The 27,515-nt window shown below is 38.1% G+C and overlaps 1 protein-coding gene across 1 annotated transcript; it reads left to right on the top strand.

Annotated features, from left to right (window-relative positions):
- The first annotated feature begins 25,185 nt into the window (after positions 1 to 25,185).
- Ccr3 (C-C motif chemokine receptor 3) lies at positions 25,186 to 26,633 on the top strand. The gene has a single exon (XM_052730037.1). It carries the CDS (start codon positions 25,186 to 25,188, stop codon positions 26,263 to 26,265), a length of 1,080 nt encoding a protein of 359 aa, XP_052585997.1. The 3' UTR covers positions 26,266 to 26,633.
- Positions 26,634 to 27,515: the final 882 nt, after the last annotated feature.

The raw sequence follows: 27,515 nt of genomic DNA on the forward strand, positions 1-27,515 counted from the left end.
TTGTGATGGATTCCATATCATACCTTGGGATTGACCAAAAACCTGATTATATTATTCCATCTCCTCAGATTTTCCTCTTTATTGCTGCCACTTGGGTCTTGCACTAGTGGTCTGGTGCCTTAGGTCCTGGCTCTCAGTCTTGTTTCCTGAGTGTCCAGGCCTCTTGAATGGCCCTTTGTGAAAGCAAAGAGCAAAATTGCCATCTTGCAGCAGGCTGCATGTACTCTAGTACACCAGTATGTGACTAACTCATGGTTCCCTCAGATGCTAGCCATCTGACTGTGGGCAGTTTCCTTTACTGCTTTCTTGAGCTTCAATTTCCTTACAGGGCCCACAATAGTTCCTCCTCAGAGTTGTTGCAGGAATTAAATGTGGTTTAATACATATATCTTGCACTTATAAGGTGCTCATTGAATAGGACCTATGCATCTATTTATTTCCTCACCCCAAGCCTCAGTCAAACCTGTAGGTTTCTGTTAAGTGCCTTCTATGTTCAATAAAGCTGCCAAGAAACCCCCATGCTGAGAAGAGGAAGGAGAGAGTATCTCAAGGAAGTGTTCTAGAAATTTCTCCTCTTGGTTCAGTTCAAGTTAACACCTGGGGCCATGTTGGTGTCTGAGAGTCTTGCTGCTCCAGGGGTCATGCCAATCTGAGTGGCTTGTGCAGCCACACAAAGCCAGGCCCGAGTTGTTGCTGTGGGCCATGTCTGGGTCTGTGGCCCAAAAGCAGACAGGGTCTGGACTGATGTCCGTGGCTCATGTTACCACAGGGGTTCACAGGAACTATATGTGTTGAAATCCAAGGACCATACTGATCAAGCCCTGCCCCTCACCGGCCCTGCTCCTCTCTGGACACTGCAGCTGGAGAGCTGGTCCCACTCACCCCATGGGAGAACTGACCGCCTCCCCCCATGGGAGAGATGACCCCATCCCTCATCACAGGCTTGCCTACCAATGGCATGGCTCTGCCTCTTGCCTGAGGGTGTGGTCCCACTGGTCCAGACTGACCAGCTCAACTATCACCTAGACCCACATCCTGGGCCTTGGGTTGACCCACCCTAATATATGCCTCATCTATGACCTGCTGGAGTGTGCAAAGGGGCCACAGGATCTCCATGACTCAGGGCAACAATAGGATATCTGAGAGACGTTTGGGTTAAGACCCAATGATGATGGTGTGACAGATGCCTTAAACTAGACCAATGACTCATTGCAATGAACATTTTTCAAGTGGAACTGATTGGACAAAAGGATATACTGCTTGACACAATGCAGCTCCTGATGCCACTAGGATGAAAGAAGAAGTGTTGGAGAGATGGAGAAGTGCAGTGGGTTTTTGGCTTTTTGTTTTGTTTTTAATTAATTTGGGGGGCATGCTGTAGGGGTGAGGGGCAGATATGGAGGGACTGGGAGGTGAGTGAGATTGGGGTACATGATATGATATTTCCAAAGAATCGAAGAATTATGTTAAAAAATAAAATAAAAGATATAATAAAATAAACAAAAAAAAAACCCCAAAACTAACAGATTGAGAGCTTCCAAGGAAGATACCTGATATCTACCTCTGGCTGTCAAATGCCCTCCTCCTAGGATACAAACACATGCACATTAAAAAAAAATCAATTTCCAAGGAATGAAATTTATGGGCTACATTGCCCTAGTTTTCATTCTGTTCTTGTGGTAAAACCATGACCCAAAGCAACTTAGGGAAGGAAAATGTTTCTTTCAGCTTATACTTTCAGGTCACAATCCATCATTGAGGGAAGTCAGAGCAGGAGCTAAGACAAATGTTTGAAGCAGAAACAACAAAGGAACATTGCTTACTGGATCACTCACTGGCTCATGCTCATATGACCTGGGGCTACCTGCTCAGCAATGGCATAGCCCACAGTGTGCTCACCACAATCAGCCAACAATCAAGACAATTCCTCATTGGCCATAGGCCAATCTGATCTGTGCAACTCTTCAACTGAGGTTTCTTCTTCTAAGGTGACTATTGTGTCAAGTTGACAATGAAAACTAATCAACACACACTGCAAGCATGTTCTTAGTTCTGTACAAATCAGTTTCATGGCATCTTTGCCAGAATTTTATTTTTCCCATTTTCTTAGGTCAGCCATCTTAATAGCTGTGATGATGTGGTACTATGTCATGGTAGCTTTAATTAACACTTAAAACACGGCTAATGATAGTGAATATCTCTACATACATAAGCCATGGTGTCATAGTCAGAGGACAACTTGTGGGAGTCTGTTTTCTCCTTTTACCATGTGGGTCCTGGGTATCAAATTCAGGTCTCCAGGCTTGGTGGCAAGCACCTTTCCCTACTGAGCCATCTCTCTAGCCCCTACCTTATTTTAAAATGGATTTTATTACTTCTTCATTTTTAAGACTTACAAGTGCTTTATATTCTAAGTAAAGCATTTTGTTAGGTATACTATTTTCAAGTATTTTCTCTGAGTCTACAGCTATCTTTTTTATCTGCTTTAAGTAAGTTTTCTTACTGAGCAAAATCAAAGAAAATTTTTTGAAATAGTCTTACTATGCAACTCTGGGTGACTTAGAACTCACTGGCCTCAAACTTTCAGCAATCCTCCTGCTTTCACTTGGATCACAGGCATGTATAATCATTCCAGCAAGTTTTAAAACTGTGTGTGTTTGTGTATGTGCAGGCACACAGGTGCCATGGTGAGTGTGTGGAGGTTAGGGGACTCTCCAGAGTCAGTTCTCCTGCCCCCATGGAGAATCTGGGGATAAAATGCAGGTGGTCAAGCCTATTCCCAAATACTTCACTATCCACTGAGCAATTCTGTTGACCCATGGATAGGATTTATGTTTGCCAGTTTTATGCCTACAACTTTGCTGAAGTCATGTATTAGTTCTAAACAGATGTGTGTGTGTGTGTGTGTGTGTGTGTGTGTATGTGTGTGTGTTGAATTTATGAGCATGAACTTTTTCATAGAATTCTCTTTCTATAGTTGATGTACCTTGTTTTATTCTTGACTATCTTAGTTACTTTCCTTGTTGCTGTGATAAAATATCCTAATAAAAGTAACTTAAGGAAGGAAGGGGTTGTTTTGGGTCACAGTTCCAGAGCCCAGTTCATGATGGTATGGAAGTCCAAGAAGTAGCAATAGAGAACAGTGAATGTCTGCTTGGTTCCTGTTCTCTTTTTCACACAGATCAGAATACCAACCCAGGAAATAGTTCCACACACAGTGATTGTGTCTTTCAGCCTTAGTTAACCCAATCAAGAGACATGAACATCCCATGTATGTTCTGAAGCCCTTCTCTCAAGTAATTGTATATCTCAAGTTCACAATTGAAGTTAACCATCACACTGATGTTGATAATTTTAGTTTCTTCTTCCTCCTCCTTTTTCTCTTCCTTTCTTTTCTATTTCTTTTTCCTCTATTTCTCTATCCCTTCCCTTTTTTCACTCTCAGTAGTCTATAGGTTTATTATTTTTATTAATTTTTTTAAAAACAGCTTTTTGATTTCCTGTATCCATTTTGTTTTCAGTTGATTGTGGGTACTAGTTTCTTTTTCTCATTGTTGTTCACCAGAACTTTACTATAAGGCCCTGTTGCTGAAGATACCACACACTTTGGTCACAGGAATGGAGAAATAAACTGGTACTGATCAGGAAGCTTCCTCCCTGCTGGGTAGCTTTCATGCTCCTGGAAGATACTATACATGCTGCTGAGTGAAAAAAAAAAGGGCTAGCAACAATCTTATCCAGCTGTGAACTTTGTGAAATGCAATTATGACCAGCATGAAAAGATATGCCCACTGGTCCAAAAGTGTCATAAATATTATGGGAATACCTTGATTGGATTTAAGAGCTGCTCCACAGAAGGAACACGTTTCTGGTACTGTAAATCTGGTCCAAACCTCAAGGTTGGAGAGTCCACAGGTCACATAGGTGAGCCAATTACTATTTATTACTCAACTAGAAGGACATTGTGTCAAACTGCCCTCTAAATTTGCACATCTTTATCCATTGATTAGTACATCTCTCAGACCTTATTAGAAAAATGTTTTTGTATAAGAGGATAATGAAACTCACAACTGGTCAAAGTTCAGGAAATAGATGTCAGTGAAGTGTTCAGTCACAAGGACACACTCCCTTCACAAGGCTCAGGAACTGTCATAGAAGGGGAGGTGGAAAGATTGTAAGAGCCAGAAGTTGGGGAGGGCTGGAGCAAAACTGTATCTTCTAAGCATAACAAGACCACTGCATTCATGGACTCCTACCAACTATGGTTACTTACACATACCCTGTACAAGATCAAGAAAGTCAGCATTATATCATAGAGAAGGGGTTCATGAGTCCTCATCCCTAACTGAACAGCTATGGACAGTTGATGGCTTTTGTGGGGTGGGATAGTCAGTTTTCTTTAACAGTGTGGCTTCTGGTAGGTTGACCATGCTCCATTGTTTGGCTGTATATCCTGCAGTACATGTGCAGCACAAATTAGAGTCATTGCATAATTAAAAAAAAATAAGATCGCTTTTATTTTCCTTTTTTTGCTCTTTCTGTTGACTTTGGGTTGATTTTGCTTGCTTTCCTTAATCTTTTAGCTAAGCTGCTCTTTTTCAACATAAGCATTTAATACTTCTGCATATTTCCCTCTGTTTTAGCTATACCTACGATATCTTGAAAACAATGTTAATTTCATCTTAATTGAGCTCTATGTATTTAAAATTATTTTATTTTATGTATATGAATGTTTTGTCTGCATGTATGATTGTGCACCAGGTGGATGCATGTCTCGTATCTGTGGAGGCTGGAAGATAGTGTCAGATCCCCTGGAACTGAAGTTACAGGTATCTATGAGCTGCCTCTATGTGGTTGCTGGGAATTGAAGCCAGGTCCTATGGAAGAGCAGTGAGTGCTTTTAACCACTGGTCCATCTCTCCAGTCCCATAGTTCTATGTATTTTTATTTTCTTTGAGGTTTTCCTTTTTGGTTCTTGGGTTTTGTTTTGTTTTTGAGACAGGGTTTCTCTGTATAGGCCTGGATGCTCTAGAACTCACTCTGTAGACTAGGCTGTCCTTGAACTCAGAGATCCACTTGCCTCTGCCTCCTGAGTGCTAGGATTAAAGACATGCACAAGGATTTCCTTTTTGACCCATAGATTGCTTAGACAAATGTTTTTGAAGTTTCCAGAAAATTTTTCCATTTTTCTTTTATTGAAAGTAGATTTTTTTCACGCAATATATTCTGATATGGTTTCTCTTCCACCAACTCCTCTGAGCTCCTTCCCCTCCAAATTCACTCTCTTTCTGTCTGAGAGAACTTTAAAAAAAAAAAAAAGATTCTAAAATTGAGCTAAAAACAGCTTCCTACTTCAGGTCTCATGCAGGACTGTGGTACAGAAACGCATCCACTGGCTGTGGTGGTCTTCAGCATCAACATGGTGAACTTCTAGTCTCTGATGAGCTGGGCTTCGATACAAAGAGGCTTCTCCCAGCTGATACCTACAGGCTTGGGAGCACAGCCATGGACTTAAAAACACAGTCATACTATTTAATACCGCTTCCCAGAATTGGGGAGGTAAGTACAACTTGGTACCTCCGCCATGCTGAAAAACTGAGTGGGGCAGTCAGCAGCCAAGGCTGTCACTTTTTGTCCTAGCCATGCAGTTTAACAGTTTAACATCTCTCTTGGTCAGAGAAGGATTATAGATACACAAAAGACAGATTCAGATGGAATAAACCTCTAAACGGTTTACAACGTATGTAAAAATGTACGTAGGATTGGAAAAGAAAGGAAAAGGAGGATAGATAGTTACATAATGAAATAGATAGTTTAAAAAAAATAAAGTCTATAAAGAGAAAGAAAAAAGTAATATAAAAAATAAGCCACATAAAGATGAAAATTATACAAAGAGTCTGGATTATATTGTCTTTGGGATTTTTAACTGCAGAAAGACATTTGATTGTTAAAGCTGCTAAGTTAAACCAATATATATATTTTAAAGGTATCTTGACTTCAAAATTTGTGTCTAAGAATACATTGCTTTGGAAAAGAGGTTCTGCTTTTGTTTTCACAGAAGATGAGAACCTGTGCATTGCTTCCAGGCTAATATGGTTTGCTCAACAAAGACTCCAGGAAAGGTCTCCAATGACAGCCATAGTATAGATGATCCAACATCCAAAATCAGCTTCAAAGTAACTGGCTGAGATAATCCACCCTCACAGACTACTATAGCCAGGATTTAACTATAATTCTTAATTTTCTCAGGATCCCCATAAGATTACCAATGTCTCCAATCAGTAGGAAGCAGTATGTGTGAAAAGCTATGCCCAAATTCCCAAAATATTATTTATAAATGTTTACTTTTATTTAAAGGGGGTTGATTATAAATGCAATCTCTTTCTAAAGAAGAAAGGGGATACAGATATGATAGGATAAAAGAGTAGCTTATTGAATCTACTTTTTAAAATTTTTTTGGATTTTTGAGACAGGGTTTCTCTGTGTAGCTTTGGTGCCTGTCCTAGATCTCGCTCTGTAGACCAGGCTGGCCTCAAACTCACAGAGATCCTCCTGGCTCTGCCTCCCAGGTGGTAGGATTAAAGGCATGCACCACCACCACCTGAATCTACTTTTAAAGAGCAACAACTTGTTTAAAATATTTTACATTGCTATTGATTTCAGTTTATTGATACAAATTTAAAGTTAATTTTGTTATACTGTATATATTTCTACTCTTGTTTAAGGTATTATATCTATCAACTCATTTAAAATTGTAATGTATAATTAAGAAATACAGATTAATAATTAGTCATCTATGATAATCATACTTATAGTCATGTCAGCTAAGTTTTCTGGGTATACATAGACATATTTCAATTAGTAATTTTCAAATACTTCAAAGACCTACAGAATATGGCATTTAAAATGTTTTAAGAACTTAGACTTTTCTGGACAATGAGAAACATCTGCTCCTGGCAGCACCTATTTGCTTTGAAGAGAAAGGTGGGCATCAAAGACACTCCATATGGAGATTACCTACTTCTTGGCAAAACTGGCCGTTTGGGCAAGAAACTGCTCTTGCCTGGACTGCTTGACAGTATGTTGTATAAACCGGACATGCAGGACCCATGGGAAAGCGACCACTAAACTTTGCCTAAACAGAGCGAGATGGTCCTTTAGGTTCCTGCTTCACAGAGGAGACTGCCAGACATTCTGCAGGACACAGGGAGAAGCAACTGATAAACTTTGACAATAGGCAAGACAGTCTTTCAAATTTCCTGCTTCACTAAAAAGTCTGCAAGAGACTCTAGGCCTGTAGGCTGAAGGTAGATGTCCCAATGTTACAGAGGAACTTTGGATGACTGTTCAGGCAGCCAGATGTCTCTGTCATTTCTAGAATTATGAAAGTTGCTTGCAATGTACTTCCTGTTTACTCAGGTAATATTATATCTTTCTGTATTTTTTGATGTAATTGAAAGCTAGATAGTTATAGTTATAATTTTCCTTGGTTGTGATAAAAGATAAATTAAATGTGAAACTTTAGACTCACACATATAGGATAGATGATAGAATATTTTCTTTAATTTTGCCAAATACAAATAGACTAGATATTGTAAGTGTAATTCTTGCTTAGTGACTGTTCTATTATATGTAATTTTACTATGTTAAAGTTAAAACTTTCCTTTTTGATTAGACAGAAAAGGGAAAGTACTGTGGGATGTCTTTCTGTATGCTGTAAATATGTGTTGCTATGATTGGTTAATAAAGAAGCTGCTCTGGCCTATGGTGATTCAGGTTATAGCCAGGCAGGAAATCCAAGAGCGAGACAGGAGGACAAAAGGAGAGGCAGAGGAGATGCCAGCCTGCTGCCCAAGGAGCAACATGGCAGCAGATCAGTAACACCATGGCCACATGGCAATACATAGATTAATAGAAATGGGTTAATTTAAGATGAAAGAGCTAGCTAGCAAGAATTCTTAGCCATAGGCCATACAGTTTGTAATTAATATTAAGCCACTGAGTGGTTATTTTATAAGCAGCTGCAGGACTGCGGGTGAAAGAGATTTGTCCCGACCATGGGCTGGGCAGGACACAGAACATCTTACAACTACACATATAAGAAAGCATTTGGGTGACAGGCACGTGCTCAGTTTAAGGCCATACTTCAAGAAGGGGACACATTTCTGGCTATGCTTAGCTTGAAGTCATAAAGTAAATGTCTAAAAAGTTAAAATGTCACATGGGAACATTCAGATTGTATCATAAAAATGGTGAGCAGTGGTACTTCTGGGCATGCTCAATTTCTTTTCTGCTAAAAAGTTTTAGTTGAAACAAAAGCAAAAGGCATTTGGTTGTAATGTTTGGGAAATTTATGGAACCCTTAAAAGGTACAGTTCCTGGGGGAAGGCTTAGAGGGCTTATAGCCTCATTTTGTATCCAGTTAACGCTCTCTGTCTGTGTTTGTTGTTCAAGACGTGATCTCTCAGATTCCTGCTCCAGTCACCTTCTGCCATGCTTCCCTTGCCATTATGGATTCTCTCTCTGGAACCATAAGCCAAAATAAAGTTTTTCTTCTTAAACAAAAATTAAAAAATGTGGTCTTACATACTGACTTTTGTGATGCCAGAATTGCATCATGAAAGGTACTTTGATCTCTGAAATAATGCTCAGCAGAGACTGTTGACCAATTAGAAACCCTCATTAGTGCTACATGAGCAATAAATATACTCTTATATATTTAAGCCATTTTACATTTTGTAATTTATTTGCTATAGTACCTAGAATTTTCTTAACTAGTATAGAAATTATAACCTTGGAGAGGGAGGCTGCCATGTAAAACTGAAACAGGCAACATTCACTAAATGTTAAGGAATCCTATCTTCAGGACTGAAAGTGGTAGTTATCTAGAGTTTGAGATGGAAAAGAGGATAGTCTATGAAAAAACATAGAAAAAACATAAGTGTAAGTGAATTTCTAGATGGTCCTACTAAATAAAAAACATGGAGCCAGGTATAGGGATGAAAGCCTTAGAGATTAGGGAAATAGTGATAGCCACCAATCTTACCTCTCCAGCTCTGAAGCTACTAGAAAGGGAGTGACTTCCTGTGTACCCAAGCCTTTATTGCCTTGATGTTCTGCTCTCTCATTGGCTCTTAGTCCAGTCACATCACTTCCTTGTCACTGCCTGTCCATACAGACCTCCAGGTCTCTATGGTTGATACTGGGATTAAAGGTATGTGTCACCACGCTTGGCAGTTCCCTAGTATGTCCTTGAACACACAGAGACCCTGCCTGCCAAGTGATTGGATTAAGGGCATGTGCTACCACTGCCTGACTTTTGTGTTTATGGCTTGCTATGTCCTCTGATCTCCAGGCAAACTTTATTTATTAACAAACAAATAAAATATCACCACACATAAGGAATGTCCTAGTGTGATGGACAGATTCTTTGTTTATAGTAAGAATCATTACAGTTGTAAACAATTGTGTGCTGGCTAGTTTTTATATCAACTTGACATAATCTAGAGTCATTTGGGGAAAGGGAGCCTCAATTGAGAAAATGCCCTCATCATATTGGCCCTTGGGCAAGCCTGTGAAATATTTTCTTGATTGGTAATTAATGTGAGTGGGTCTAATCCCACAGGGGTCTTTGCTACCGCTATGTGGACTGCTGGGGCCATACCAGAGGAGCAGCAGGTAGCAAATGAAGTTCAGGAGGAGGGCCCACCAGGAAGCAAAGCTCTGATGGGTGAATTTTGGATAAGCAAGGCCCCTCCGAGGGCTTTTGCTCCAGAATGTCTCTTGCTACTGCTGTGCCTTTACAACTTTGCCACTGCCATTTTTCTGTTATCTGGCATGGTGTGAATGGGTGTGGGGGGAATCCCACTGCCTTTAATGTGATTATCTCATGGAAATATCCCATTCTACTGGGCATTTTTACCTGTGGATTACTATGGTGATGATTGCCTCTTAAGTTGTACTGTTTAATTGAAGGAATGATTTTATACAATGATAGTGATAGTTTAAATAAAAAAAAAGAAATTTGATGATTAAGGGTTTCTAACAAACATAGTAAGAGATTATTGATAGAAGTTAGTTTAGTGATAAAATTAGTACAGGGAAAGGTAGGCTATAGTATTGCTCCCACCTCAGGTAAAGCAGGGGCTGCAGAGGACAGAAAATAAGAACAAGGAAGTGTCACACAGCTAGTTCCTCTTGAGTAGTCCTGTAGACTGTGGCTTAGGTTAATGATTAAGAAAAACAATTGAGTCCCAGATGCCCAGTTAGCTCATTATTTTAATCTTAATGTTGGGAGGTATGTTCACGGGTTTCAGTGTGCATTATAGCTAAAACAAAGCTTTAAACAATGACTTAAGGTTAGGATTTAGATGTTTTTGTTAATGGCTTTGAGGTAGAAAATTTTGAAAAACAATTTAAAGTTTAGAAGGACACACTTTAAATAGCTGAGTGAGGGACTCATTAAGGTCAGGGAGCAGGAACAATGACAGTCTAGCTATTGCTGGCTGATGTACCTTTCTTGCTAGGATGGACTGGTGACCAAGGGTGATGATTAATTCCTTGTACCCATTTCTGTCCTCAGATTCCTGATATAAAAACTGTTGAGTGGGTATGCACCCTGAGGATTTAAAGTAGAGCTGACTGACTGTTTTTCATACACACAAGTTCAGATTTGTAATTCCTTTAAGATTTTTTTATAAGATTATCTTTTGAGACAAATAATAAACTAATTGGTCCTTTCTTTGTAACTGCAACATGCAGCCTGCCAGCAAAAGAACTGACTGAGAAAAATGCCTTGCTTGTTTACACTATGTTAATCTTTAACAAGTTGCTTGGAAATGAATATATGTGGGTTCTTGTGACAACTTGATTTTTACCTGTAATATGTAAAATGTTTATTCATGTAAGGAATATGGAAAACATATTGCTTTTTACTTGTATTCATTGTAATCATTAACTTAAAAATAGAATGTAATCACATTATAATTTTTATACTGCTTGAAAGATTTTTTCCAGGGTATGTAATCTGTAAGGGAAAAAATAAAGTTAGTTAGAAGGGAAAAAAAATTAAGAACAGACAGAAGGGAGGCATCGGGGTAGGAGAACAGGACAGAAAAATAGAGTAGAATAAGCAGCAGAAAGAATAATAAAATAAAGAACTAAGTGTTGGCCCTCAGGAAAGTCCTCATGTGTCTGTTTGTTTGTCCAGTAGTTTGCCTATTCTGCATCTCCTCTTCAGTTTCTCTGACCTGCAGATGGCTTGCCATTCATCAGCACCCTTGGTGAGGTCCTGACATGATGGAGATGTGTGTGTGTGTGTGTGTGTGTGTGTGTGTGTGTGTGTGTGTGTGTGTGTGTGTGTGTGTTTCGACACTGGCCCCAGAGAGTTTTGTTCCCCTCTCTGGCCTCAGAGAATTAAGTTTTACTCTCTCAGATATTAAAGTCAAGTTGAGTGTTTAGTTTGCTGACTCTGTGGATTCTTGCCAATCCCTGAGCTGCTGAAGGCTGGTCCTCACAGCAGCAGTGGTTGGTCCTGGATGTTATAAGAAAACTTGCTGAGCCAGGAATGGTAGCACATACCTCAGGTGGATCTCTGTGAGTTCAAGGCCAGCCTGGTCTATGTAGTGAGTTTCAAGACAGCCAGCAGTACACAGAGAGATCCTGTCTCAAAAACAAAACAAACAAACAAAAGACAAAACAAAACAACAAAAACAAAAAACCAGGCTGAGCAAGAGATGAAGAGCAAGCCAGTAGTAAGCACTACTCCTCCATGGCCTTTGCATTAGTTCCTAGCTTGAGTTTTTGCCGTGACTTCCCTGGATAATGGACTAGAAGCTGTAAGATAATATAAACCTTTTTGTCTCTAAGTTGCTTTTGGTCATGAAATTTTATTAGAGCAATAGAAACTCAAACTAAGAGAAGTTGTCAAGATTCTTTTTAACTGTAGAGATTAAATGATATGATTTGGTGTGTATTCATTATATTTTAATAACTTTAAAAATAACATAGTTAGCTCCATGTTTTAGCTAGGATCCAATAATCCAGAGACCAAAGCATCCAGAAATGAACAGAAGGACTAGAGAATGCAGCAGAGAATTGCCAATGTACACACTCTCTCCTCTGGAAAGAGGACTCATTCTTTGTTATAATAAAGTCACCACACGCAAATTTTAATCATTTTTTAAAAATATAAGTGTAGAATTAAAACAAAAGTGTTCCGACTTGAAAATAATTGTCTGGTACTTGGTCTTGGGACATTGGAGCCCATAGAACACTCTGTCATACACAGCCTCATGCCACTTACACATTCATCCTTCCACCTGGTACATGCTCAGAGCTCCACTGAGGGAGCACATGTGGCAGTTCGAGGCTGAGGACTGGAAACTGACAGACTGAACTGTTCCAAGTTGAACCCCAGTGCTATCTTGGTGTGTAATTGTTGGCTTGTTACTTAACAGTTTGCCTCATTTCCTCTTCTGATAAGTTGTAAAAAACAAATGCACTTACCTCACAGGCTTACTGGGCAGCATCTCTGGTAGGATGGATAGTCCCTAAACTTCCTTCTTCAGGCCCTCATCTATTCTGGTCATTGTGTAGTTCCTTAGCTTGACTGCATTCACACCCCTGGGATTCAAGCCTGATACCCTTTTTCATCAGCTTTCACATTGGCTCTTTTATTTTGTCTTTCAGAGCAGCCACCTTAGTACATTTTAAAATTCATTCACTATTTGCTTAGAGCAGAAGCTTCGATGCATTTCTGAAGCTCCTAGTCTAGTTTTGGGAGTGGGTAAGAAACATCATTCCAAATGAATTGAACTCTCTGAACTCCCTACCTTATGTGGTCCTTCTATTGTAAATCTATTAATAAATTAATCCATTGATTATGCCAGTGCCCTCATGATCTAATCACTTTATAAAGCCATGCCTCTAAATATTGTATTGTAGACCCAGCATTGAATATGTAACTTATTTGGTGAACACTTTCTGCTCAAACAATACTACTGAGTAGCCCCTCCATGCTTAGTTACTGGTAGGCACAGGCATGGGGCTATCATCAAATCATAAGTTCATACAAAAGTCACAACTTCTCTAAATAATAGCATAACTTCCACATTCTTAGTCTTTCTTGCAGAGTGGCCTACTGTGGGAAAGTGGTTTATTTTATTTTATTTTTTTGTAAGACTTGCTGCTGCTCTTTTGGTTTCATAGAGTCTAGAGTGCTTTGCACAGGGGGAACACAGAAATATATTCAATCACTATTGGGGAAGCATAAGAGTATCTGCATAAAATTTTCACTGCTTTTCTTGGGAGAAATGATAGTAAGCAGAAATCCTGACCGGATCCTAACATTTCTGTCTCAAGTAGACACAAAATTCTTCCCTGTAGGGCTGTATGACAGAAAATGGATGGAATCAAAGGAAGCACTGTACTTCTCCCTGATCTGTTTCTCTCCCTGCTGCTTTAGCAATTACTTCCTTTCACATGCTCAAGGTTACAGCTTGAACTGGGTTCTCCTGCAAGAAAGTTCTGGCTTTTTCATAGTTCTGAGGGGTGTTTAGAGACAGAGCCTCAATATAGCCTAGGTTAGCCTTAAACTCATCTTGAATGCTGGGATTACATATATACACCATCAGATCCACAGTGAAGGTTAGCCTTCTCTTTACATTCGCCTATAAACCTAATCTGTCTTTTATAATATTGTGATTTGGGTTTTTTTTTCTCCAGAGATGTTTCTGCTTTAGTGTAAAAGTGGCACAGACAATTGAAAGGTTGAAGAGTATAAAGATCTTGTCCAGGATTTCCTATTTGCCTTAGTTTTCCCTCTGAGCTAAGAGTCCTAAGCATGCAACTCCAAAATAAGTGCTCCAAATACTTTAGAAAGTATTAGAAAGTTTAGAAAGAGCCTCTAGAGTACAAACCACTCTCAGTTTCAGAAAGGAATGTTGGGTTCTGCTTCCCTTTGGGTTTGATGCCATCTTTAGCTAAAGGATGGCAGACACCAACTGCCTATAATAAAACAGTGGAGGAAAGAGGGACAGCCTTTCTCTCTTCGTGGCAGTTAGGAAGTCTCTGAATCACTTTTTCCTTATCCTTATAGAGTCAGCAGGATCACTTCTACTAACCCAAGATTTCTAACAAAGTGAGGTTATTGGACCAAAGCACTTTGTATGGACTATGTGAACCAGGTTCAGCTATTTATAAAACCAGTACCTCTCAGAGGTTCCTAGGGAGCCTTGTCTTGAGGGGTGTTGGAAGTTGTTTGAGATGTACATATTTTCCCTCCAAGTTTTAAACAGGTTTATTACTACAAGACTTCTTAGGGACTTTAATGCATCATGTATCTCCACAAAGTTAATTCCCCTCAACAGTATATAAGAGAATCTCCTCTAAATTTCATGAGTCCATGACATATACTTTTAGAAAGACCATCTTAGACAATATCATGGTTCTTGGATAGAGGACTCTCTGAGTTGGTGCCAGCTATGAAGGTAATGTTTGTATCTTAAAAGAGTATTCATGGTGTCTCTTCACAGTAATGAAGCAGTAACTAAGACACATGTATTAGTTTACAAAATGAGTTTTATTTAGACATTTTCATACATTTATGTAATGTATTTTTATTGTTTCCACCCCTATTATGTTTATTATTTTTTTACAGTATGTATGTACATGCATGTGGAGGCTAGAGGACAACCTTGGGTGTCATCATCAGTAACACTGTACACTTTCTTTGAAACAAGATTTCTTATTGGCCTGAAGCTTACCAATTAGGCTAGGCTGGCTAACTCACTAAGCCCCAGGGATCCTCCTTTCTCTCTATATATAGCACTTGGATTATAAGTGTATGCTACTGTGTAGCATTTTTATGTGTGTTCAGAGAATTAAATGTAGGTCCTTGTGTTTGTGAGGCAAGCACTTTACTTACTGAACTGTTTTCTCAGTTCAAGACTTGTTATACCGGTGCAATGGTGGCACAGACATTGTGTGAGTAACCAACTACTCTCTGATTGGATTTGAGGACAAGGTGGCCATGAACCTTAGGCTGGATAGGCCATAGGCCTAGGGGAAAAACAAATATTGTTGTTCTGCTTCAGGAATATAGCAATAAAATGACTCTTGTTGACATTCTGCTGTACCTGTAAATCAGTGCCTCACTCAGCCATCATCAGAGACTCTACTTCTTACAGTAGATGAGAACTAAGGAAAAGACCCACAACAGACAATGTACAGAGAAATCTTAAAATATTCGGTACTAAATGAAACTTCTTCATCAAACCCCTCTCCTCGGGGCTCAGGGAGCTATTTGGAAGATAGAGGGAAAGATTTTAAGAGCCAGAGGGGATAGATGACTCCAAGGAAACAGTGTCTTTCATAAACAACAGAACTAATGCAGATAAGAGCTTACAGAGTCTGTGGTAGTATCCACAGGGTCTGCACAGGTTCAAGCCAGATGGTGTTCTACCACTAAGAAGGGAAAGTGGGCACAGGCTCCCACCCCTAACCAAAATGTTATCTGCAATTGACACCTGCTTGCAAAGGAAAAACTAGTCTGCAAAGGAGTTTCACTGGGTATATTAACCACACTTCAAGGTAGACCCAGAGCTCAGCAGTAGATGGCCAACACAAAATGAATTCAATGGTATTTTTGTAGAATTTAAATTTCATATTGATTTGTTTGGACATTTTTTGTTTTATTGGTCTTTTGTATATGCATTATGGTTTCCAATCTTGTGTTTTTATGGGTTTTGTTATGTATGTGTGTTTCTTGTATTTTTATTTGTTTGCCTGCTTGTTTGCTTTCTAAAGAAAGGGGAAGGTGATAAAAGTCTGGGAGGAGTGGAGAAGAAGAAACCATGATCAGAATCAATTAAAAAACAAGCAAACAAAAACCAAGGACCATTTGAAACTTAAAAAAAGTGTTTAAGGGTTGAGAAGGAAAGGAACTGCCTTACTTTTAAAGCAGTTCTACAATTTTGCATTCCTGCTTAGCATGAGAGTTCCAGTGAGGATGCACAAAAGGGCTGGGAGTGTTCTGTATTTAATTATGGTAGCATTGCAAGGATGTATGTAGCTGTCACATTTATTTAATTGTACACCAAAATAAGTACAAATAAAAAATAAAAACATTGAAACATGGCTAATTGAAGAACTGTTGGGAACTAGGGATATTAAAAACAAACAACTTTGTTTTCAAGGGCCAGAAAATGCTTCCTCTTTCTCCTTTTTTTTCCTACATAGTCTAGAAATCTAAATGAAGATACTTTAAAAACATTTTTAATTACCTTTCAAAAATCTTGTGCAGTAGCGTCTTTACAGAAATCTCCCAATGTTTCTAAAATCTCTACAACTTTCAAGGAGATGCTACAGTTTGGTAATTTCAGTTTCTTAGTTTCTTCTCTGCAGAGGGATCATTTGGCAGTGGGGGTTTCTTATCAAGTCTCTTCCCTGTGCTCCATTTTAGCTACAATTTCCACTGTACTGAGTATCTCATGCTGGTGACATGTCTAGTTTGACTAGTCCTGAGTCTGTAGCATCTTGTTACACCAATGGTGAGAAAGCAGTCTGAATTTTGGCTTCACTATTTAGTTATGTGTGATTGTGGTTCCTTTACTTGCAGTTAGAAGGTTACTAGATCTTGCTTCTCCTTTCAGTGTTTTGCACAGTTCCAGGAAGAAATGTTTGTGTACATTATAGAGTGATCCATGGAGGCACTCATGAGAAGATGATAACCCCAGTATGACAAAAGTTGGTATAGTTTTGTTGTCATAAAATATTTGTAGAAATGCTTTGAAAATTCTCAACACAGACCTAGATGAGATGCCAGCTGAGCCATCTCCCCAACCTCTCAGTTTCTCATCTTTACCACTCAATAATGGCATGAGCTTAGAACTATGAAACTCTGTGTGCCTCAGCTCTCTTTGTTAGAATGACACATGTGTGCTTTGCAGCCATGATTCATATTTCTCACTATTCATGAGAAATAAATGAGTTGGGACTATATGCCAACCTGTGTGCATTAAGTGACTAAAGTAAGCTGGCAAACATTTTGTTACTCAAAACCTTTAGCAGTTTCTCAATTTCTATAAAATTTATTCCACTTTATTTAGCTCTTTATAATCTTGTTAAGGTCAATATTCAATTTTATCTCTTTGTACTCCATTTCAAGCCCTTCTGTCTCTGCCACGTCCATCTTGAGATATCATCAGCCATTTGTTGATGTCTCACTGAATCTAGAGATAAAAACTCCCTGTAAGTGTGGGGAGTGAAATATCAACAGTGGCACCACTTAATTCCATCTGCCATGGAACAGACCTTCTGGTGGTTCTGAATTTGCTGGATAGTAGAGCTTCTGAATATACATCTTCCTAATGGATGGATGGGTTAATGGATGTATAAACATAGACATATGGATACATTTGTATATTTCACTGACTTTTGAGTCCCTGTACCAGGACCCATGTATATTTGCTTCTTAATGTCATTTGCATGCCTACTTTTTTACAAGGATAAGCCCTGCTAGCTCCTGGCTGTGGAAAGTCTGTTTACCCTTTCCTAGAAACTTTCTTTCCTTCTACCACATGAAGTTCTATGTGTGTTAGAGACCATAGCTTTGTTGTGAAAACTTTCCAGTTCTATTGACCCACATGGACAAGTTTTCTGAACTCCTGAGAACTTGCATTTGGTATTCCATACATTCATTTAGAACACAGTATGTTATACTAGAATTTAAACCTATGGCATGAATCAATTGATACACACAGGTTAGCATGGAGTCCAACTCATTTATTTCTCATGAATAATGAAAAATATGAATCATGACTGCAAACATGTATCATTCTAACAAAGAGAGCTGCAGCACACAGAGGTTTCATAGTTCTAAGCTCATGTCATTATTGAGCGGTAAAGATGAGACTGAGAGGCTGGGGAGATGGCTCAGCTGGTAAAGTGCTTGTCATGTAAATGTGAGGACCTGAGTTTGGATCTTCAGCACCAATATAAAAAGCCAAGAATGGTGGCATATACCTATAATCCCAGCATTAGGGAGGCAGAGACAGGCAGATCCCTAGAGCTCACTAGACAGTCAGTCTAGCTATACATGTGAACTCCAGGTCCAGAAAAAAAAATCCCTGTCAGAAAAAGTAAGGTGGAGAGCAATTGAAGAAGACACAGGACATCAATCTCTAGCCTTCATGCATAAACATAAACTTGTGCATAAGCACCCTCACATGTGTGTGTGTACACACACACACATACACACACACACACACACACACACACACACACACACACACACATACACACACACACACACGATGGGTTCTGAGTCTAGTCATTCAGTAATAAAGTATAACCTTTTACTGCTATAAACTGAATTTCCCAGAAAAAAGCCTCTATCTACAAGACTGATTGGTTAGAACTTCATAATTGTGAAGAGTTAGAATGTTCCAGATCTAGAGCCACATCGCCTTGGCCTATCTTAGTCCCTTTAATAATTAATTGCAAATCTGTGTCTGACTTAGCATTCTTGTGACTATCAGGTGAGAAACATTTTGGACTTTATTAACAGATCCTAGCTATCATCAACCTGTAAGCTAAGTATGTCATCAAATAACACCTGAGACCTATAGCAGAGTTTTCCCCACTTTGCTGTAACCTGCCTATGTGACATTCTCACCAGTTTATTTCAGAAATGCCTCTACTTATGACTTAATTTTGTTCTCTAACTATAAAAGCCTCATTAAACCATTTACTCTCTGAAAAATGTTATTTATGATGATCTAAACCCATGATACTCATATTTGTCTCCAGAATAAATTATAGCCAAGTCCTTTTGATATAAGAATTGTGTTTTACATTGAAATTGTCACAAAGGGAAAGCTATTTAGCCAGTGTGCTTACGCTGTATCAAATACACTACAGATTAAAACAATCAAGGTTCTCCAGAGGAGCAGACTCTTAGGATTAAATTAGTTTATGTTAAAATAGTAACAGTGGTCTCCACTGAGAGTGCTTTGAACCTTGTAGTTAGTCAGTATCAGAGATTATACCATACAGTTGGCACTATTCCCATCAATATTAGGTGAATGGTCTAGTGTCTAGCATCACACTAAGTCATTGGGGATATCAACACATCATACCTTCCCTATGTATTGGTATGTTCCCAGCCCTGGGAAGGTATGTCACAGTGGAATTCAACCTACACTTTACATTGATTGAGCTCTACACTTTACATAGAAACTTCCCAGGTTTGTCTTAATTGACTTCCTGGCAGTTTTAGGACATAAATATCTATTGCAGTTATAGAGGAGAAAACTAGGGTACAGCAAGGCTGGCTCAGTGATTACTCTGAGGTCATGCAACTATGGAACGACAGCTGAAATGTAAACTCATGTCTTCATGAATTGCCAAAACCTTTACTGATGTGCTTGCCCTCATCATCTTCAGGTGCTCCCAGCAAATTTGCTGTTCTCATCTTTCCCTGATGGGGAAATTCCTATGTTGTTCTTCTGCCAGCCTGCTCATGGGTCAAAGCAATATTTATTGTGAAGTTGTCACCCTCACTTCATATCAAAAATGAGCAGTGCCAAATGGGTAAAGAGCCTGCAAGATAGTTGCTGAATGTCAGCAGTGTCCAAACCAGATAACTCCACTGAGAACTGAGTATGCGCAGTAAATAACAAAAAGGAAGAACTGTAACAAGTTGATATCTTTCTGAAAATTTGCAAAACTTGAGAAGCTAGCCTGTTTAAAACAGGAAGCTGTGTTTGTTTACTACCTGACTGGCGTATGTGATCGAACGTTATCTTCCTTTATCGTCAGTGAGACCTAAGCTACTACTGGACTCATAAAGAGCTTGGCGAAAATCACCAGGTATCGTTTCTGCTTTTTGTTCTCTTTTAGACAAGAAATACTGAAATTCAACAGATGTTCCATTAGAATATATGTCCATGTAGACTGTCAGAGCTCTAGGAAAGGAAAAATGGATATATTAATCCAGGTAGGTGGAAGAAATAGCTTCCAGAAGCCCTCTTGCTTCCAAGAGGGTGGTGGTGTATTGTGATTTAAAGATAATGTTAGGTAGAGTGAGAAAATATTTTGCAATATATTTCCATTTTCTTCTTGCTTTCCCCTTTCCTATCCTTCCATGGAGAATGGCATTATTCCCAAAGCGTTACACCTGGTAGTTAGTGTTTGTTAATACTGACTTATAAGATCATCATAAAAATGTAATCAATTGTGTGTATGCATGTATATTATTAGCACATAAATATATTCATGTGTATACTAAGTAATTATGTGTTTAAATGCATAAAAATTTCATTGGAAATTCATTCTGAGTCAGGCTACTAGATGGATTGGTTGATGATTGCCTCAATGTCTTCTTGTCTGTGTGGATTAGGTTGGCTGGCTTTTTTGGTAGATCCTTTTAAAATTACTTTTCGTGCCAGGTAGCAGTGGCTCATGCCCTTAATCCTAGTACTTGGGAGGCAGAGGCTGGTGGATTTCTATGAGTTAGAGGCCAGCCTGGTCTTCAGAGAGAGTTCCAGGACAGCCAGAGCTGTTACACAGAAAAACCCTGTCTTGAAAAACCAAAAAAAAAAAAGTTATATTTTGAGAACAGACTAATAATCATATATAGGTGGATAGATATAGACAATAGTTTTGAAGGACAGAAGGGAAGAAAAAAGACCAAAATCTAGTTTTGCATTTGTATGAATTTGATATGAAGGCATAAAGTTTCCTAAAATCAATCCAATTTTGGGCAATTTAGCCATGAGTCTCTGTCTCTGTTCCCTCTTGTCTCTATCTCACTTTCTCATCCCCTCCCCACCCTGGTTTATGTCCATATAGTTTTTATCCTCTTTACTTCTCATTTTGAAATAATTTTCAAAATAACCTTCAAGACAGAACAAGATGGCTCATTTTCTCCACAAAAGCACATCCTCAAACTGCACCATTTACCTTACCCACAATGTACCTTGTCTTTCTGATACATGAACAAACCTGTTTCCATTTTAGTTAAAAGTATGAATTAGAATTATTCATCTTGGATAAAGATGTAGCTCAATGGTAGAGTGCTTATCATGCTCTATGACCTGAATTCCACTCCCAACACTGAACAAAAATTATTAACTTTTACTTACTTTAATTTCCAGAAAAAATGAGGAAGCTCACTATTGCATATACTTCTTACTATTCTAATTTTAAATATGACACAGGACATGTTTGTAGTCAGACCCAAACATCTATCTGAATGGGAGAAACATTTTATCTCTAACTGTTCATAATTTTCAAATGATCACAGAACTCAATAATTTGTGTAGAGCTCCTTAATTTCCCATTCTTGAGTATAAAAATATTAAAATCTTTAGGTACATAATATTCTCTTCTCATGGTAGATTTACATCTTGTCTTTAAGAAATAAGAGGAAAAGCAGAGTTACTCCTTTCTTGGAGGAAGACCATTCTGTTTGGATTGGATTCTAATTCTAATTCATACTTTTAACTAAAATGGAAACAGGTTTGTTCATGTGTCAGAAAGATAAGGTACATTGTGGGTAAGGTAAATGGTGAAGTTTGAGGATGTGCTTTTGTGGAGAAAATGAACCATCTTGTTCTGTCTTGGAGGTTATTTTGAAAATTATTGCAAAAGGGTCTTTAACAAACTTTGTAGTTGGGCCTGGAGAGATGGTTCAGCAGTTAAGAGCACTGGCTACTCTTCCAGAAGACCCAGGTTCAAATCCTAGCACCCATTTAGCAGTTCACAACTGTCTGTAACTCCAGTTCCAGGGTATCTGACAATCTTACACAGACATACACGCAAGCAAAATATCAATAAAATAAATAAATAAAATAGTTAAAAATTAACCAAACTATGTAGTCATGCCTGGCATATTGATGTTTCAGTCAGTGATGACATAATGTACAACTGTGGTCCCACAGGATGATGAGGGGCCTGAAAATTCCTATCATTTAGTGATGCCACAGCTTTTATAACACCATAGCACAGTGTACTGCCAGTCTGAACAGAAATGCTATGCAAAAAAACCTATTGTGTTACCAGTCCTGTAGAGGCCTAGCACAGAGCTGAGGATGTAGCTCTGTATCGCTGTATTTGCCTAACACTGAATGTCTTAGATTCAGTATCCAGAACTACATAAACAAACTAACAAATGAATTACAAATTTACTTTAAAAGACATAGCACATACAATCATGTACTAAATACACAGTATTTGATAATGCTGTAGATGACTAGGTGAGTGGTTTGTATAGTTTCTGTACTTTGTTTCAATTGTTATTTTAGAGTAGGCATTTAAAATTTATGCTCAGGTTGTGAACTGCAATATATTTTATACTTTGTTTCAGCTGAAAAAAAAATCAGACCTTTAAAAGAACACAGTTAAAATTAAAGATTGCTTAGAGCTATGGAGAAAATAATCAGATTAACAGTTAAAAGAACTGACAGATGATAAACCCATTAAAAACCTTAAAATCTTTGAGGTTCTTAAAAACATATTTTATGGGACTGGAGATATGGCTCAGCATTTAGTAGTGCCTATTGCTCTTGCAGAAGGCCTGGGTTTGGTTTCCAGCACCCATGTGGCAGGTAACAACTACCTGTAACTGTAGTTCCAGGGGACCTGATGGCCTTCTCAGGTTCCTGAACATATGTGGTACACATAAACTCATGAAGGTGCACACACATATAAAATAATAGCACATATGTATGTATGAAAAAGAAAAATGTATCTTGTGTATTTTCATATGTATGTGTACATGTTTGGTACATCTACATCATGCTTATGCTTTGTGTTGTTTGCACTGCAGATGAAGGTGAGTGCCATGCACATAAACTAAAACTGGCAGATGAGCTCAAATACTTTTTAATTCACATGACTTAAGTACATTTGACAAATAAATTTGCATATAAGATAAAAGTAAAAATATCCTTAAATTATTAGCATATATTTTACCTAGGCTCTAGGCCATTCTGGATTGAATGAACTTACCTATTAGATATTTAACTTACAATGTGTATTATTTTTCCACATATCAAGTATATCAACTTTTTGGAGTTCTCCTTTGATGAGGAGATATGTTAAAGTACTGACTATGTTTGTATACTCTGCTTACATGCAAAATCTAAAATAATTGTTAAAAGTAAACAAACTAGGTAAATTTAAATTTAAAAGTTTTTAAATGTACTTTTTATGTAATTTAAAATAAAAAGTTATAAAAACCTGAGTACAAAGTCATCATTCCTAAATATGAATTATAAATTCTACCAAAGAACATGTATTTGGATCTATTAATAAATATGACTGATTGTCATGATAAATTGCTGATATATGGCACACAATTTAAAATTGCTTTCTTCCTGCATCTTTATTAGAAATTGAGATTGCTAAAAGTTTAAAATTCATCTTAATACAAGCACTAACACATGCAAAAATAAAAAGCATGTGATTTTAATGGAAAAGCAGTTTTTAAAGGTTATGATATATGTATGTTCTTTTGTTGAAAAATGATTTTGTCTACTTTGGAGATTTCTTAAATCATTATTTCAAAGCTTAAATTTAGGGAAAGAAAATAATTCAGAGAGTAATCAATAAATAGTTAAGAAAATACAAAAATTAATGCACATAACAATGTATTTAGATGAAAACTATTTGCCAAGTAAAAAAATTACCTAAATTAATTTTATAAGATAATAATAATCAAAAAGAATATGACAAAACTATGGGTTTAAACAACTAAGCAGCATCTTCAAAAGATTGTAAATTGTTGGCCCTGGAATTTCTTAGTGTGTCTCTGACCTCTGGAGAAACTCCAAAACTTGTCTAGTTCAGACACTGTCCCTTCTCAACTGATAGAACCTATCTTGAGGCTTCAAACACAGATATAACTGAACAGGGAAAAATGAAAAAGCAAGTTGCTTTCGTGGCAGTTTCCTTTTGAGTTTTCCAGGTACCACCCAAATAAGGAAGAGGCCTTTGCTAGTGAGTGTTCTTGTCTTCCAGTGTGAGACCCATCAGCTCTCAGTAAATCTGGGGCCAAATCACTGCAACTAGCAAGTAGGAGGGATATTGGAAGACAGCCTGTCCAAACAATCCTCAGAGAAGTAAGTTAGGTAACCAACTCAACTTATTCATGTCTTCACACTTGTCTTAGCCAGGAGAAGGTTTGTGGGCCTCCTTTTGAGTAAGCAGAGTATGGATTTGCTGTCCTTCATGGGATTTCTGCCTTGTCTGCTTTTCTTTCTTTTCTGCTGGAGTCAATAGTCTGTAGGACTAAAGCAGGTACTGGTCCTCCATCTCCTGGTCCAAAAAATAAGTTGTTTTAGAAAATCCCCTTCTCATTCCCCCGCATCTCATCAGCTCTTTAGTGAAAGAAAAGCTCTTGGAATATCATTGCTTATCTTAGCACTACCAAGAGGCAGAGAAAAGGAGAGTGACCAATTAAAATGCCTCTTAAAATTGTACCAAATTCAATGCTCAATATTCATAATAATAATAATAGCTAAATCAGTATAGCTAAATTCAAAATGACTGTATTTAAATTACTGACAGGAGGACTGTATATATAAAGTCTATCAAACATTTATATTTACTTTACTTATTAGAGAATTTTAGATAAATTACTGTTTCAGTAAGCATCAGTTTCCCCATTAAATATTTTAGACATGTTCATCAAAGGGCCTAAGAGGGGTGGTTATCATTACTAGTACCATAAACATTTTTCAATTTATATGAAGATAATGATTTTGAATGTCATAATATGTAAAATAGAAATTTTAAAATGCATTAAAACATGCAGTGTGCATATTTTATGCATTTATATAATAATTACAATTATGAAAGGTTCATATCATCATCATTTTTATTTTCATTCCTCAGTTCAAACCTTTGAATTTCCTCCTTCAAATACTTTTAGAAATTAATGTTCCATTCTTTACTACCAGCCAAAGCATTTCTGTTTCTTTTTCTATCATGAATCATGGTGACTTTGAGAAATGCAGAGTTTTGCTTCCTGACCCCTACTCAGAGCATTTCAGATATATCTTTTGAAATATGTACTAAACAAATTCTGACTTGAGTTTCTTTAATGAATAATCAACTGGTATGTTTCACACAGTTAATTGTTTTTTTTTTTTATTTTTTTCTATTACAGAGAAAAGTGGAATGGCATTCTACATAGATGAAATCAATACTGTGGTTGAAAGTTTTGGGACCACACCCTATGAATATGAGTGGGCAACGCCCTGTGAAAAAGTCAGCATCAGACAGCTGGGGTCATGGCTCCTGCCTCCACTGTACTCCCTGGTGTTCATCATTGGCCTCCTGGGCAACATGGTGGTTGTGTTGATCCTCATAAAGTACAGGAAGCTCCAAATTATGACTAATATCTATCTGCTCAACTTGGCAATTTCTGACCTGCTCTCTCTCTTCACCATTCCATTCTGGATTCACTATGTTGTGTGGAATGAGTGGCATTTTGGCCATCACATGTGTAAAATAATCTCTGGGTTTTATTACCTTGCCTTGTACAGCGAGATATTTTTCATCATCCTGCTGACGATTGACAGGTACCTGGCCATTGTCCATGCTGTGTTTGCCCTTAGAGCCCGGACCGTGACTTTTGCTACCATCACCAGCATCATCACCTGGGGACTGGCAGGGCTGGCAGCATTACCTGAATTTATCTTCCATGAGTCCCAAGACAGCTTTGGAGAGCCTTTCTGTGGACCTCGTTACCCAGAGGGTGAAGAAGACAGCTGGAAGCGTTTCCATGCTCTGAGAATGAATATCTTTGGTTTAGCTCTCCCTCTCCTCATTATGGTTATCTGCTATTCAGGAATCATTAAAACTCTGCTGAGATGCCCCAATAAAAAAAAGGACAAGGCCATCCGGCTTATTTTTGTTGTCATGATAGTCTTTTTTATTTTTTGGACCCCATACAACCTGGTTCTCCTTCTCTCTGCTTTTCACAGTACATTTTTGGAGAACAGCTGTCAACAGAGCAAACACCTGGACCTGGCCATGCAAGTGACTGAGGTGATTGCCTACACCCATTGCTGTATCAACCCAATCATCTATGCTTTTGTTGGTGAGAGGTTCCGGAAACACCTTCGGCTCTTTTTCCACAGACATGTGGCAATCTACCTGGGGAAATACATTCCATTCCTTCCTGGTGAGAAAATGGAAAGAACCAGTTCTGTTTCCCCATCAACTGGGGATCAAGAAATCTCTGTGGTGTTTTAGTTGGGCAGAGAAAACTTGCCCACATTATATGGACTGGGAGATGAAGCAAACACATGAAGTCAATCACAATGACCTCTAGGTCAGTTATTTGTACTTTCCATGCAGCACTGATGATCTCAAAGACCTTAAAAAACACACATAATGACTTTAGTGTATCTTCATGTACCCTGTGGTCATTACTAGAGGTCATGTACTGGCCAGTTGACAATTCATCAAACAGGAAAACAATAGCTTTTCTTGAGTCTTTGAAGAGTTACATATATTCTGATTCACTTAAATGTTAAATTCAGCACAAGTAGATAGGTTTTTTTAAAAAAATATGTTAAACTTCTACTTCAGCAGTCTTTTGACATCAGTGAAATGTTTCACTAAATGCATTTATTTCATTTCCTGACATAAGTAGTTTATTTTTCTCTTGATGAATGGCTGTCTTTTTTCCTCTTAATTATTACTATTATTTGTATATGGACAATTACTCTTGCAGGAGACTGGATGTCATATCTTGTTTAATTATTCTTAAAAGTCAAATGAATTCCTATTCATGTCAAATTATAGTATTTTTCATTAGTGACTGAGAGCACCCTGGAAAGAACACATTGTCCTCCTAAATGTCAATTTCACATGGGAGCCATCTGTACTGAGGAGTCCAGGTGTGGTACTCTAGTTCAATTTCTCTTAAACTTGACATTAAAAGTACCTGAAGGATGTATTGACCCATGGATAGATGATACCTATTGTAGAAGAAGAGTAGAGATTTGGAGACAGGTATCAAGATTAACAGATAAATTAAATTGAAAGAAAAATCCTTTGCCACCTGACCAGATAAATTAAGTTGGAAAAAAATCCTTTCCCATCTGGCCTCACATACCAAAAAGAGCATGTATAAGAAAAGCCCATGATATTACACAAGAGAAAATTGGTGCTATGTAAATAACCTGTGAATGATCAGAATTCATATGGTACAGTGCTTATGAGTGCCTGTCTTTTTTTCCAGATCATTAGCCCCCTTCTATAGATCTCAGGAATATCTTTTTAACTTTCTTAATAAACTGCCTCTATTTCTATCATTATCTATACCTGTTCAGATTCATTATTCTGGCACACAAGACCCAGGAAGTATCAGGAGATGCTCTCTGGATTCAGATGTGCACTTGTAACACCACCTCAGAGCTTATTATTCATGTTTGAAGTGAGACCTCAGCATTGATAACAGGTTCCCAGGTGATGGCCATGATACTTGTCCCAAGATC

The sequence above is a fragment of the Peromyscus californicus genome, unplaced genomic scaffold (assembly GCF_007827085.1).
Source record: "Peromyscus californicus insignis strain IS unplaced genomic scaffold, ASM782708v3 Scaffold_11__1_contigs__length_118956290, whole genome shotgun sequence".
In the NCBI taxonomy this organism is placed as follows: Eukaryota; Metazoa; Chordata; class Mammalia; order Rodentia; family Cricetidae; genus Peromyscus; species Peromyscus californicus.